General features: G+C 40.2%; 1 protein-coding gene across 2 annotated transcripts in view; it reads right to left on the bottom strand.

Moving 5' to 3' along the window:
• nlgn2 (neuroligin 2) overlaps positions 1-15,794 on the bottom strand; it is a 238,748-nt gene that overhangs the window by 110,325 nt on the left and 112,629 nt on the right. Inside the window, exon 3 of one of the 2 annotated variants that reach the window (XM_011487310.3) lies at positions 8,900-8,953. The exons of the other annotated variant lie outside the window; for it this stretch is intronic. Coding sequence (XP_011485612.1) covers positions 8,900-8,953 — 54 coding nt within the window. The remainder of the gene's footprint in view (positions 1-8,899; positions 8,954-15,794) is intronic. 2 annotated transcript variants of the gene reach the window in all.

Genomic DNA, 15,794 nt, shown 5'->3' with positions numbered 1-15,794 from the left:
TTAATGACAATAATAGAAAAGAAAAATCCTCCTTTTACAAACTTTTTATCCTCTTGAATTCCTAATGATCCACATTTTACACACAATCCTCTGATGAAGTCATCTCGACTCACTAGACAATGGAGCAAAAATGAACCCTCTAATGTGCTTTGCAGTGCAGATTTTTCATTGCTTATCTTGTTTCCTTGTTTAACTCTTCCCAGATTTAGCTGCAACAATGTGACCTGCACAGAGCATTGAATACTGTAGCATTCTAGCCACCTAGAAAAGATTTAATAGGAAGACGCTCCAATTCCGTGGAACAAATCAAAGATAATAAGCTCCCATCTCTACGTTCCTGTCTGTAGAAGAAAACAGAACCCTCCATATCATCAAAAAAGTGGGCTGGATAGAAAAAAATCCGTCTCAGACAGACGAGCAGACTTCATTGATCACCAAACTACAGACCAACGTTTGAAATGTGCTCTACGCAGATCTTCCAACGCGTTTTCAGCCATTACTGCATGCGGCACGTTGGGAGGAATGACATCAATTCAGAGCCGTTTCTGTAAAGTGTGCTCACCGGAGCGGAGCCCGTTTCTAACGGAGCCGCTGCTACAGGCCGTTAAACAACGGCGTGGTGCGGAGCTGTTGTCGGGCTCCGAGCGTTCAGTGGGTCTGCGGGGAAAATGCATTTCACACTCCCCGTCTTTACAAGCGTTTGTGCGGCATTTAATTTGAATAGCGTGCTCTGGATTTAATATTTTGTTTAGCAGCTGAGGCAAAAAAAAAAGAAAAAAGCACGGAGCGCATTATCCTGGCTTGTGATCTGTTACTGTTTATCTAGACTGATTGGAGGCATCGTGTGCCGTGGTTGTAGGAGCCACAGAGGGAGCTCAGGCAGACAGTTTAATGTTCTCCTTTTCTATGCACAACATTGAAGAGTTCATGACAAAGTAGACTCTCAGGGGATATCTTTAATACTTTGTACCTCTTTGGTCCAACAGATTTAGAAGCAGCTTTAAAATAAATCCATGAAAAAACATTTCAACTTCATTGAAGCCAGAACTTCTTTCCCTTACATTTGAAACTGGTCAAAAAATATAAAAAAAAAATGTTAACCTTCATTAAACGATAAATTGATCAAATCATAATTTGACATTTTCATATATGTGCTTAAATACACAGACTTTTTTTTTAAACTGAAAAGCAGATTTGAATCAAATTGAATTCAAAAATTAAAATTCATAAATTCAGATGAAAGTTTGAAATTACAACTAGAGGTGTCAAATTAGCACATTCATCGCTTGGATCTCATTTTTTTATTGTTATATTCTGAAATTTGAACATTTCAAAACTGTTTACTTGCATGAATGCCCCTTGCATTGCTCCCAGTGCACGTCTTAATGCACCGCCGTGTACGCGGCGTGATGCTGGTGTGACGCAGCATTTGTGGTTCTTCACAGAACCAACGCAATGCCACAGCAATGAGATGAGATGAGATGAGATGAGATGAGATGAGATGAGTTTATTTATTTATTTATCATATAAGGGATGAAGTCTGACGAGGTGTTGGTTGTCATAAATGGGGAACGTAAGGGGCTGATCTCAAGGGAATAATAGGTGTGGAGGAAGGTATGTGAACATATGTGTTCTGGTATATATAAGAACTTTGTGCTGAACATTTTTTGGATTAATAAGAGTAGTAAACAACCTGCATTTTTTTCTACCTTGGCAGTGAAGATTGAAAGTCTGTTATAAAAGGAAATCTTCTTAAAACCACTTTTTTAGTTGTAATTTGGATTTTTTACTGCGACACAATGTCACGAATTTACATGAAAATACGTCAAAATAAGGCTTTTTACAGCAATTATTAGGAAAAAAACAAGTGCGATTAAGAAATAGATGAGTTAGATAAATTAAATACAAGTCATGATGAATGAATCGAAAAATAAATAAATAAATCGCATGAACGCGCTTATAACAACATGGTAAAAAGTGCATGTGCACCGACGTACATCTCAGAGGATGTTGGATTAAACGTCCTACATGTCAATAAAGTGATGTCCTATAAGGCGAGGCGGGAATTTAGAAAAAATAATAATATTTGTATTTGGTTTTGATGGGCTGCAATTCGTTTGGTTGAACAACGGTTCAGATGTTACTTGTGTTTGAACAGTTGGGCGCGCTATTCTCTGTAAATAGTACAAAGGAATCCCGAACGTTTCTCAACCAGTTCTATTGTTTCCCCTGTATTGGAATCAGCGTCAGTTCATTGGTCTTTACCAAGGGTTCTGGCAAAAAAAGTACTGTGGCTCAGGATCGTTTCAACTAGATTTCTCCTAATAAGACAATTCATTATAAACCTTATTTATAAGGAAAATAATTTTATCAATATATAATGGCGAGGTGCAACTTGTAGGTGAGATAGCTCAGTGGAGTAGTCATGGTATCTACATCCAGAGATTGTGGGTTCAAGATCAGTGTTTTACAGTTTTAAAAAAATTTTTTTATTTGCTTTGCGTTTATTTTCTTCATGTGATGAATGTTTTGCTGTGTCAAGCACTCCTCACAGCCAACGTAACTCGTTGTGTTGTTTTACGTTGTTTTTTTATTCATCATTAACAACGATGTTTTGTTTTACGTTTTTTCATCCTCATTTCCACATTGAAGTGTTACAAGGAGCTTAGTTGAAGCAGATGATATACGTCCAGACCGCCACCAGAGGCCGCTGTTCTGTGTGGTTTCAAAGCCCTGAATGGTTGGTTCATTTTTCCGGCACAATCACATGAACCCCGTGAAAGCTTCTTGGGGCTTCTATTCCCATCCCTAGGATCAGGATCTTTAAAACTTGAAAACTAAACAAAACAATAAACTAAAAACCACTGCTGTAGGCAGGCCAACTCGAAACACTAGAAACAGGTGATGTACACGAACCAGGGAGGGACAGCATGATAAACTATGGAGCAGCACAGGAGGAAGGGAATGACAGGACTTAAATACATACAGGACTGACGGGACACAGGTGGAAACAATCAGGGCAGATGGGGACCTAAAGTAAAACTCAAAAACACCACACAACACAGGAAACCCTACAAAATAAAACAGGAAGTGAACTCCAAGCATGAAAAAAACAAAAGACAACTAAAAAACAAAAGTAACGAAACTGAACCGTGACAGATGTATTGGGCAGACCAGTTAAAGATATATAAAATTTTATAGTAAGAGTCTAAAAGGATAAGTTTCTAAAAACTAAATGACAATTTCCTGCTGCGTTAGTATCAGCCAATGCTAAAAGCAGCTTCCGTTAGTCCAGTATTGCACTTTGTTTATGACCATTTACATGTAAATTCTAGTCTCTGAGGAATTATCAGCTCTGGTGATCTGATCGTATCAAAGCAAAATGTTATTAATGGCACTAACAGAATTTAGACACGTTCAAATTAGGGCTCAGAAAATGGATTTGTAACCTGCTGAAAATTCAAATTGAATAAAAAACAGGAGTCAAATGCAATGGATGCAGATTAATGAGCTCTGTCTCATGAAGGAGAAACGCCTTTTGCATGAGAACACGTGGACTGCATTCATAAAAGGACTGAATTATCCTGTAAAGTGGAAAAACAGCAGAATCTCACACAACAAAACAGGCAGGTGAACGGAATCGTTGGAGCGAATCTGAACCTCAGTTTTATTTCAGTTTCTTTGTGTCGTAGTAAACTATTACCTTAAAGGAGGAAGCACAGAAACGCCAGAAAAAGTCTTGAAATCCACCTTAAAATGTGTCCACAATGGCATTTTAGGAAGATTTTTGTCTGTCTAGAGGTAATTGGACAGCATCTACTTTTTACATCTAAATTTTTAATAAAGGTTAAAAAATTAACTCCTTAACCTCCTTTCTTGGTCTGTTTTTATTTAATCTAAAGCTGAGTAAATAATTAGAACTGCACGAATTAGAAGAACGCTGTGTTTTTGGACGGTTCCTATTTTGCGATATTGTGTCTCAAAGCTGCAGTTGCAGCTGTGTTGTGTACTTTGGTGGACGTACGTCTCCTTTGCGTGCTATGCCGAGTCCCCAGGCATAACCTGCGTGAGCGTGCACGCCATTGTTGCTAGTGGAAACGTGTTCCAGCTTTGGGGGCTCAGTGGGCTTCGGCTTCGCCTCTGATCAGAGCCGACACTCGTTGAGCCCTTTTTTTCCCCGTTTTTTGTTTGGTTTAGTCTGGCCGGCTGCAGTGGGTGCACACACACACACACGCAGACACACACACACGCACACTACGCTCAAGCAGCTCCAACAATCCACCTGAGGAGCATCCTGGAGCTGCTGCAACCGTCCAACAGCTTTTGTTTTCTCTGAAAAGTCCCTCAATAAATAAAAAACTATCATTTCCCATTTTGACAAGGACTCCTATTTTTGCATAAATTTTATGTATTTATACTTTTATTTTCCTGGACTAAAATGGTCTTTGGTTCAGAATTTTCTCCCAAAAATATAGCCTGATGATTCAAAGAGTAGCGATTTTGTAAATTCACAAAAGAAAGTCATAACTTTACAAGGCCGCAGCGCTCATGTCTATTGTTAGCAGTTTTTGTGAGTAGAAAATTTTTAAAAAAGTGGAAAATGTTTACAAAAGTTTGTGCTTCTCTCAATAAGCACATTGAATTTGTTTCTCTGACTGTGAACGAAACTTCAACTACTTAACAACTAAACTGAGTTTTTCTCTTCATGTTTAACTGACAGCAAAGAGCAAACGATCTTTGAACTATGGTAACTTTTCGTCCGTTTACACAATTCTAATGGGGTCAGAATCAGCTGATTTATGTTGATTACGTAAACACTTTACTACTGTAAAACGTTGCGTATCAAAGCAATACTGCTCTTATACGTTTTTAGGAAAGCATTGAAATTACGTTGTGTATACGTTTGAAGAGTTACGGCCATTCAATGAGTCAATTCAGTCTGCTTTTTTTTTTTTTTTTTTGCGATATATCCACCGCCACGAAGGGGACCAAACGCCGCGAGTAAGCATTGATTCTCCCGAGTCGATCTGAGTCAACATTCCTATGGAAGTCACTCCCACCAATCAGGAGTGAGCTTGTTGGAAGTCCACACCCACTACACTTTAATGGGAGCGCTACAAAATCCGTCAGTTAAATGTTTAGAAAGTTGGGGCCAGTGGGCACCGCCTACTTTCATTGAGGCATCTGATTGGTCAATACAGATCTGTTTCTCTGTTTCTGCCAAGCCCCGTCACTGCTGAAGCTGCAGAGTATTCTGGAATCACCTACAGGGCTTGTTTAGTCATTTGCGCTTGACCCCTCACTGCATTGCGGTTTATCGATCACCGTCTCCCTGTTTTGTGGATTTTTTTTGCTACAATTAAGTTTCTTTTGTTCTGCATCCTGATTGGCTGTATACCTTTGTCAATTACTCTCCTCCATGTCGTGTTTCCTGTACTGAAGTTGCCAAATCGACTCAAGCCTTCGATCGCGATCATGTTTTCATTTTAAAATACTGGACATGTTTTTCTGCTAAGTGTAGAACTTTGAGAGTTTAAACAAGAAAAAAAATTGTGGAAATGTTCATATCTGTCTGAGAAAGGTGTGTAGTGTAAAATTTCCCAATGATAAGATAGTTTAAATAAATAACCTTTTGTGGTTTGATCACCAAAGCAAAAGTTTTAAATGAAATTTTTTAACAAAACTACAATTTTCATTAACAGCTACATGATTTATACTGTTACAGTCAAAGTTTGGTACAGAAATATAAAATGGAAAAGACTCTCTCTTCCGTCTGTTTTTAGTTTTTTTGGCGTGGTTGGAAGAAAAATCAATCTCTTGAAAGAGCAGCAAAGATACCAGCAGAATATTTTTAAGACATTTTCTCTGCCAAAAAGAAGATTTTTTGTGGATTTCATCAAAAAGTTTTTAAAAACAAAAAAAACATCTAATTTCCCAAAAACCATGTTTATTGTTAATTCTGGGATGAAGTGGGCTTTTACTGGGTTAAGCCTAACAATTCATATCACACACATTTCTAAGAGTCCTATATCATCAGCATAAACCAAACTTTTCTTAAAAACCCACTGAACATAGCTTGGTCCATGTTGTCTGGCCTGGCGTTTTTCACTTTTTCTTGAGAGCAGGGGTTTGCAACCTGTGGCTCCAGAGCCTCATGTGGCTCTTTTACCCCTCTCTGGTTAAAGACCCACTCGGGTCATCTTTTGATATTAAAAGCATTCCCAGTGGTATTTTTATTATGATTATGCCGTTTTTATCAGAAAATCAAAAGAACTGTCTGTTTCTAGCACATCGTTTCTGCAGATTGGCAGTAAGCCATTAGAAATTCCCCTCTGGGTTGTGGGCGGGGACTGTCGGCACAGAGTTGTGGAGTAGGAAGCCTGCGGCCCTCCCAGCGTATTTTCCACGTCACAAACATGATGTTTTTATAAACAGCATTTTTTCACCTGCGATTTGAGTAAAGAAATACCGGGAAATGCTATTTTGAGCTTTATTTTATATACAGTATCCTCCACCTTTTTTAAACCCCTGCTGACATCACGATTCCTGCTACTTTGCTGCAATGACATGATCCCATGTCGCATTTGGCGTCTTTTATTTTGAAACAAAAGTCACGTGAACCTCAGTCAAAAGGTATGAACGATGTCATATTTTAAATAAAAGTTAAATTTCTCTTCATGTTTGTTTTATTTTTGCCAAACACAGCAGTTATTTTGATTTATCACCATTGTACCAACAACATAAATAAAAAGACAAGCTTTTTTTAAAATAAAAGTTTGTGAAGTGAGACTTTGCGGGTCCTACTGGGTCGTGGCCTGTGAGTAATCGACCCGAATGGCCCTGTAAGTGCTGAAGGTCGCAAACCCCTGCACTAGGCGAAGTTGAAGGGCTTTTCCTGCTCAGTTCAAAATGGCTGCCTCCACGAAATCTCATTAGCACTTTTGGCGGGAAAATTTTTGAATAGTTTTGCAGTAAGAATAACCCGTCCACAGTCTTTTTTTTAAAATGACTACTTGGTTTATTTAAAGAACACAACATTTATTAATAATTAACTCTTTATAATACAGTAAAAACTGTGTGGATTAAATTTTAGACAACAGGTGAATAAGCTGCTTCTTTCCCCCCAACACTGATTAAAGTCAATATTTTAACAAGCTAACATTGTTGTTGCAAAAGCTTACCAAAACATTCAATGTCTCCTAATCGATACGATCTATATCTCATAAAATAAATGATATGGTGAAAATGTTCAAAAAACATCTTAATTACAAAAATTTTGAACTTTCTGCCTATTCTGTGATGCAGTGTCTCATTAAATATTACTTTTTAGATGAGTCTAAAGGTGATAAACTATCATCAGGACTCCTTTTAGAGGGATAAACGTGTGTAATAGGTAAAAAAGTCATCTATATGGTGACGATATTCTATATAATCCATGGATTTGCATTTAAAGGGGTTTCGGCTACCTGTGGTAGTGGTTAGCAGCTAGCCTGGTAAAGAGGCGCTAGCTGGCACTAATGACCCAGTCAAAAACTTATGCTGTGCGTTGTAATTAAGGATGAAGGAGACACGGGCTGTCTAGCGAGAGCTGGAGTGTTTCTAACGCTCTGCTGGCTGTGGCAGCTCCAAAAGTTGTGTCTGCGCCAGAACGTTTGATCACCAAGAAAATCCTCGTGTCAAACTTTCTCCGGCTGCCAACTTGAAGAAAAAAAATTTAAAAAAAGGAAAAAAAAAGAGAGGAGAATCAAAGAGCATGAAGTAGCAAGAAAAAGATTCACCCCCTTAAAATAGCACAAGAGAGAAAGGTGGATCAAAATATCATCAGTCACTTTAAGAAAGGATCCAAAAGAGGAAGGGGGGGGGGTGTTTGCTGCAGGTAGGAGGTGAATAAAATGCAGTGTTGATTGCTAAAGTGGGGCACAAGTGTCCTTGGATGTTCCTGCTTCTCTCCTCCTTACCTGATTGGATGTGATCGTCTCTGACTCGAAATAAGCGCAGCTTAATATTTTCTGTGGTTCCTCGTTCGACTGCAATTTTTATGGAGGAGCGGGCGCCGGGGGAGCCGCCATAACGCTTCATTGTGTGTGCCGGTTTCAATAGGCGCTCTGAATCCTGACAGACAGTTTGAATTCGGGGAACAATGCCGCCGTTTTCAAAGCTGCGGAAGCTACGATGCAGTGCTTCTGTTAGCTAGGCCTGTCTGTCCAAGGTTACACCCATTGACTGTATATGAGAACTGGACTGAGTGACCCCTCACCCCTGGCATTCCAGACAGGGAGTACAGGAAGTAAACAGCTGGTACTCAGTCATATTAGTCAGAATACCACTTTTCTTTTTTTTTTTACACGTTCTTGCTAATCCTAACATTATTTTCTGAATATTTTTCTGTAGTCCAAGTTGTGCGAGGTACAAACTGACCAATCAGATGCCACATCCAACGTTCGAAGTGTTAGATTGACATTTTCCTGTAGCCCACTATCAAGTGGTCGGGGTGTGGCCTTCCAACAAGCTCCTTCCTGATTGGCGGGGCTGGTTGCCATAGAAATGTTGACTGACTTGGACCAATCACAGCTTATTGACACCAACATGGCAGCGTCCACGTCACGAAAAGAAAATGGCGACTGAATTGACATTGGAACTGGAAGTTTCTACGGGTGACGTCAGAGTCACTGGTTCCAGTTCTCATATACAGTCAATGGTCACACCAGGCAGATAATTAGCATTCAAAAAGAAACCTTTATTAAAAATGATCAGGAACACACATGTATGTGGTCATGAAGTCCCACCAAAGACTTGTGTGTGCGTGCGTGTGTGCCTTGTTTTTGACGTGTGCCCCCCTCCCCCACCCCCAAAAAAGACTTCAAAACAAGAAAAAAGGAAAAACATGCAACAAAAATACCTTCGTCTCGCGGCTTGTTCATTGAAGATTCATCAGTTTTTTTTGTGAGCGGACCTAGGGTTAAGAAAAAAAGGGGGGAAAAAGAGAAAAGAGAAAATTCAAAAAAGATTACTGGCAAAAACGGAAAAAGAAAAAAAAAGAATATCAAAAAAAGAAAAGAAGCAAGAGCAAAAAAGACAAATCAGCAAGAGTTCATGTTGGGTTTTTTTTTTTTTATAAAAAGAGTACAAAAACAAAAAGCATTACAGACACAAATTTATTACAAGAAAAGACACAAGATCAAAGAAAACATCTTTTTTATTCCTCTGTTCTCCCCCTGTAGAAGAAAATGGCTGCCATTGTGAGTCTCCCCTTTAAACTGCCCTCTGTGGTGGAGTGGGGGAGGGGTGAAAAGGGGGAAATTGAAAAAGGGGGTTTGAAGAACAGGACCCAGCCCTTGCCTCCAAACTTAGGAGAAAAATAGGAACCATTTGAAAATGGAAAAAGAGGACACCTATAGAGGAAGAGCGGCGGGTTTGGGTCCTGATGCTCAAACGCTGAGGAATCTCAGTCGTGAAAGCCAACGGGACACGATCAGGCTCACAGCGTTAGGAATGAAACCCCACATTTGATAGCACAGCCACGTCGGAGTGACATGACCCTGAAATGGTGGGAGGAAAAAAGCATGTTAAACAGGTGAAATCAGCAACAGGTGGTCCTGTGTGTGTGTTGTCATCATTTGGCGGTTACGCTACACCGCTGCCCCACCGTCTGGTTGATAATTACACAGCACAACAACAGGACGTTGACGTGAAACCACAAGAACATGTGACGCTAATTTGGACGGAGGCCTGGAGGTAAAAGGTGAGGGTCATTCAATCGTCCCCTCTGGCTGCTTTTGGAAAATTGAAAAGTGTTTAAACCTTATAATCACACTTGGATCATCTTTTGATCTATTTCAAAGCGTTCCCATCGGTCTCTTTAACCCTCCGGTCGTGTTCGCATTCAGCCCCCTACTTTAGTGTTCCCGGTCAAAATTGACCGGTCTGTTTTAACTGGTCTTAAATTAGCACACAAAAAAAATTTCACCACCAATTTTTTTATTCAACATTCTTTAGTTGAGAACAACATTTAAAAGTAGTGTCTAACGACAATTTGTAGATGTAAACATTAAATAACATCAGTGAAAATACAATTGGGCACTGAAAATGAACTACAAAATGAACATATAATACAAAAAATAAATGGAAAACCAAACACCAAACTCAACAGGGTGTGTGTGGGTATGTGTGTGTGTGTGTTTGTGTGTGTATTCATGCACATGAGTGGCATGTGACACTCAGGTCAGAGTGGGCCTTGCAAACATAAGGATTACATTTGCAGCATGTCAGGCTCGTTTTGATGTCTCTAGGGGCACAGAGGCCACAACGCTTCCTTTTCTGGCAACACTCCAGCTAAAATCAACAGACCTATGTAGGCTTGGAGGTCTACCAGGTCGATTTCTCTCCAGGTGTCCCCAAACACACGCTTCCCCTCCAGATTTGTCATCTCAAGTATAATTCCCTCAATGGACTCTGGTAAATAGAGTTGGAAGCTGGACTTGATGTCATCCACACGAGATGCTGCATAACGCGTTGGTCCTGGTGTCATCTTTATGATGTTTTCCACTCTCGCTCTACCTCCTCGGTCCTGGGGGGATGATGACCAGAGCAAGTGTCCACTTTTGGACTGAAATGTTTCCTCAGGTGCCTGTTCTTCAGGTGCCTTTCCCTCTCCATCTGTTGACTGGTCAGTCTCCTCAGAGTCTGGTTCAAAATCTGTGATGTCTTCCAATTCCGAGACATCCTCCTCTATCTCTGGTTCAATTTCAGTGCCCTCTTCATCATGCCCAAGAACCTGGACCAGAACCTCTTCCACAGAAAAACGCTTCAGTCGTCTACTCATTGTGCTCAGAGTAAAAGGAATGCAAGGCAAACATCGAGCTATATATAGTATGGGGTTGTGTAAAAATGATACATTGATTAGTCTGGAAGGTGTGGTTCACGTGTGATAGGTACAGAAGCGTGGGAAAGAAATGGGTTCACATAAAAGACACCTGTCTAGTCTGTGTAAACATATGATACATTGATTAGTCTGGAAGGTGTGGTTCACGTGTGATAGGTACAGAAGCGTGGGAAAGAAATGGGTTCAAAAGACACCTGTCTAGTCTGTGTAAACATATGATACATTGTATCATTAGGAAGTTGGTTCACGTGAGAGGATCGGCACATAAGCAGAAAGACATGTGTACCCACAAAAGAAATTGTGTGTGTGTGTGTGTGTGGGGGGGTGGGTGGGTGTGTGTGGGTGTGTGAGAGTGTGTGTGTGTGTGTGTGTGTGTGAGAGAGAGTGTGTGTGTGAGCTGGGGCAGTGTGTATGGGGATGTTTTCTGTATGTTGAATGAATTTACTCTGGATACCCATTCATTTCCTATGACGGTCACTTTTGACCGGGAACACCACAGGTGTAACAAGGTTGATTAAAACACTCAAAATTGAATGAAATAGGTGATCATCACTTTTATATGTTCAAGTACACAATGTGAAGGATATCATAAGGTCTTGAGGTAATCAGATGTAAAACATAATATTTATGAGTATTATAAGTTGTAAAACGGTCAGATTTGACCCGAACACGACAGGAGGGTTAATCATGATTATTCCGGTTTTAGCCAAAACCAAAAAGCCTGTGTCGTTTTCTGGGACATAGTTTCTGCAGAGCGGCAGCAGTTAATTAGAAATACATGGGCGGGACTGCAGAGCTCGCTGTTTACACGCTCTCCCACTAGCTTACAGACCCTTGCAACCCTAACGGAACATGACATCACCGCCGTCCGGTTCTGAGCCAGACGACAGAAAACAAAGACGTACATGGATCCAGTCGTCTACAAGTGGAGGTAATTGAACGGGGGGGGGCTTGTGGCTTCTAGGTCACAACTACACCCTTTTTTAAAACAGCATTTTATTTCGTCTGCACTTGATTAACAACGTTTTGAATAAAAGAATACAAAGAAACGCAGTAGTCAGAAAAATGCAAAAAGAACACGTTTTTGTCCGAGTTGACCTTTAAAGTGTGGATCTAAGACATTTATTTTCCGTGTCTCCCAGTCTCCATTTTATTTTTTAAAAGAGCAACTTGCATATTTTGACAGTTTTTTTCCCATCTGGAGAAGAAATGAAAACTGGTGCTCTTCAGTGTTTATCTAGGTTTTCAGCTGGTAAGGCAACAGGAGGAACAGCTGTTCCGAAAATTTTAAAACCACAAAAGACTAATTCATGTAAGAAATACAGAGATGGACAGAGAATGTATGTTGTTAAGAACTTTCCAGAAAGCAGAAGAAATTATATTTTGGGGTGGACTAAAGCTACGGACTTGGCAAAAGGGGAAAAACAGGAATCAAGCCACCCTGAGTGGCCCAGCGGGCTGCTGGGTAAAAAGGGATGAACGCCAAGCGTGATTGACGTCTTTCACAATGAGAATCAAGGCGGATTGAATCCTGCTGTGGTGGAAAATGCAGCTGGTTTTCCTGCCGCTCCAATCTCCAATCAAAAGAACCGCAGTGATGACCGACCTGATTCCGAACCCATGAAAGCCTAACAATCACACATACCGGCACACAACAACAACAACACAACCAAAAAAAACAGATGTTCAGCCGATTTTACGTCCTCTACATTTTGTATTTGTTATGCATAAAACAACATCCAACATTTTTGGACCGTTTTCTTTGTTTCCTGTGCCCGCACTAAATGCTGACTGCAGCTCACTTATATAAGATTTCAGCGTAGATCCGCTTCTTCTAGAAAAGGCCAGAAAACTCCTATAAACGCCACACTTGCTCAGCTCTTCGCAGGACACGTAACGAGGCGAGGAGGTGTCTGATTGTCACTGAAACACTCATGTGCAAGGTGTGTGCGTTCAGTGCAGAAAAAGCATCTATGGCGGTCGTGGTTGCCTTTCTAACCTCATGAAGACACGTGATTGGATACATGCAGTGTCTGCATGCCAAACATATAATCTAACCGTCAATATACCTTTATGTGCTGTTTTAATTCCTTCTTGTTTTATAACAGTTTGACCTGTTCAATGTTTGAAAAGAAGAAACGTCTTCTAAATGAAAGCATGCAGCGTGATTTTTTTTTCCCAGATGTGAATAGAAATGGAAGAAAATTATATAAAAATACAAGAAGTTTAACTCAAAAATGCTAACAAATGAAAACAAAGTTTCAGAAATATCGTTTGAGGGCAGTGAATCAGATCAAAACGGATCGTTCAAAATGAACTATCGACTGTGAATCGTATCGGCAACCACAAGTTTCGAGCTGAATGGAATCGTGGTAAAAATTAATGGATACGCCTCTAGTTTGGACCATTTCATGGTGAACCTTGGAGATCAAGTCAAAACTGGACCGCTCCATCTAACAATAGCAGAGGTTCAAATTTGTTTTAAATCTATCAAATCTGGTGCCATAGACTGTAAACAAAGTTTTTAACCTCTTTGTCACTGTTCATATGGCGCTATCAAACCCCTACCTTTGAGCAAAAAGGGACCCCCAGAAAAAAGGTCCACTCAGATGAAAATGGTGTTTTTGGGTTTTTTAACATGTTCTTGTAGCATTTTCCTCATGATGGAGGATAAAGAAAATTAACATCAAAACGTTTTTCGGAGTATTTCTTTGTTTAAATTGTTTGGAATCAGGAGCAAACAAAAAAATGTCCTTTGAATAGCTTGTACTTTTGACGTAGAAGCAACTACGTTGGACTAGATCCATGGACTTGGTTGTTTTCCTTGTCTAAGCTCGCATCTGGCTCAAAACTGTACGTCTCTACCCAATATTGCTCGCCATTTGTTGCAGCAGTGACGTTATGGGGGTAAAAGTATGAGGGGCTGTAAGCCAGCTGGACAGTGGGTAAACAAAGGGACGATGGGAAGTGTTGGCATGCTTACTCTGCGGAAATGGTCCCGCCCACTACTCAGAAGAGAATTTCTAATGAACTCTGCAGAAACTATGTCCTAGATTTTGGCCAAAAACGGCACAATCATAATTAAAAGACCACTGGCAACACTTTAAAATAGATCAAAAGATGATCGAAGATAACCAAAAATGGGTTAAACGGGTTAAGAAAAATTGTCCTACCAAGAATTCTTGTTTGTTTTCTTATAAGAAAAAGAAATCTAGTTACCAAGACATATTTTCTACATTTTGCTATTGACAAACTTTCTTGATACAAATATTTTTCTTGCAAGACAGAAAATAGGACATTTCTTTCTTTGAACAAAGGTCTTTTGACTTGCTTAAGGTTTAGTTTTTGCAGGTACACGTTAAGGTTAAAAAGTACATTTTAATTTTGTGTTCTGAATCTAAATGGGTTAGAAAAACACATTGGATGCATTGGGGGCGTACTGATCTGAGTATGCTATCCGAATGTATCTGCTAATTAAGTCTCTATGTTTTTGATGGTAACATTTCTGTCAGCCCTGTTTCTGTGGGTTTATTGACCAGATGAGGGTCTCTTACACTGTCTATGTGCTGGGAAAAAAAAAGCAAATCGGACTGAAAGAGTTCATTCAGGGGGGGATGAGTTGATCCCAGATGATCTACAAGGAAATGGAACCGTGTCTGACATCTTGTGAGACTGAAAATCAACCATGAAAGATTGTCGCGGGTTTGAAGCTCGTCGGAGAGAGCCAAATGGAGATAAAAGCAGAAAATAGTCTTTATCCTCCAGCTAAAATATCGCAGCAGAGGGTACAATCAATAACTCAAAGAGATTTGAGTGTGTGAGCAGGTTGTAGATGAGGAATGAGTGAGATGTGACTGCGTCTTTGAGGTTTGCCTAACCACAAAGGCCTCCCTTATTTCATGCAGTCTTGGTGCACGTTGGGCTTTGTGAGTGTGATAATGCAGGACGTGAAGCGCTCAGACGATCAAGCAGGCGGGGGAAGCACCGCTGTCAATCTTCCTGTAAGCTCCGCATGTGTGTGTGTGTGTGTGTCACAGGAGCTCAGAGACGCTCTGCCGTCACGACAAACAGCTGTGAGGTCCATTTTCAGGTGAATGGCAGCAGAAAAAAAGGATTCAGCGTTGAGCTGCTGAAGCTTGAGTTGCGTTTCTGAGCGTCAAACTGTCACCACGTGTTTTCTGCTGCTAGCCGTCCTTAAGTCGCAATCCAATTATCCCCTGATATTTCTACGAAATTACACAAATAAAAACCATAAAGACTTTATTACTTCAACGGAGTAACAGAAACGTTATGAAGCCTTTAACAGTGGAGCTTTGGCGGCAACATTGGCGTTCTTTGAACTTCCGAAAGCAAGCTTCAGGTTGAAATGCAACACTACAGTAAGAAAGTGTTCACGCAATCATCGTAAACCAACTGATTCTGCAGAGAGAAAAGCAGTTTTGCGCCGTATCACCAAAACTTTGAATCATTGAAATCTAAAAACTGCTATTTTTTAAATTTGTTAAAATGCAAACGGAAGCTTCACTAAACCCCCGATAATTATCAATGAACTCTGCACTCTTTTAGTTCGAAAAACTCGTACAAAGTTGGTTTTGGCAGATATTTGCACAAACAATGACTTCTAGTCACAATTTTTACACCATCTAATGTTCATCTTTTTCTGTTTATTTTTTAATTTACTGTGTTTTTGACTTCGTATTGTGTAACCCTGTGTTCATGTCGTTTATGTTAAGCAACATGTGTTCTATACAAGTTGATAAAGGCTGCTCTACAGGTGAAACGGTCGGTTGGTTGGTCAACTGATTGCATTGGTTGGTTCTTGGTGGGTTGGTTGGTTAACTGATTGCATTGGTGGGTTGGTTGGTTAACTGATTGCATTGGTGGGTTGGTTGGTTAACTGATTGCATTGGTG

The sequence above is a fragment of the Oryzias latipes genome, chromosome 18 (assembly GCF_002234675.1).
Source record: "Oryzias latipes chromosome 18, ASM223467v1".
NCBI lineage: Eukaryota > Metazoa > Chordata > Actinopteri > Beloniformes > Adrianichthyidae > Oryzias > Oryzias latipes.
This window is presented reverse-complemented; position numbering and strand designations above follow the sequence as displayed.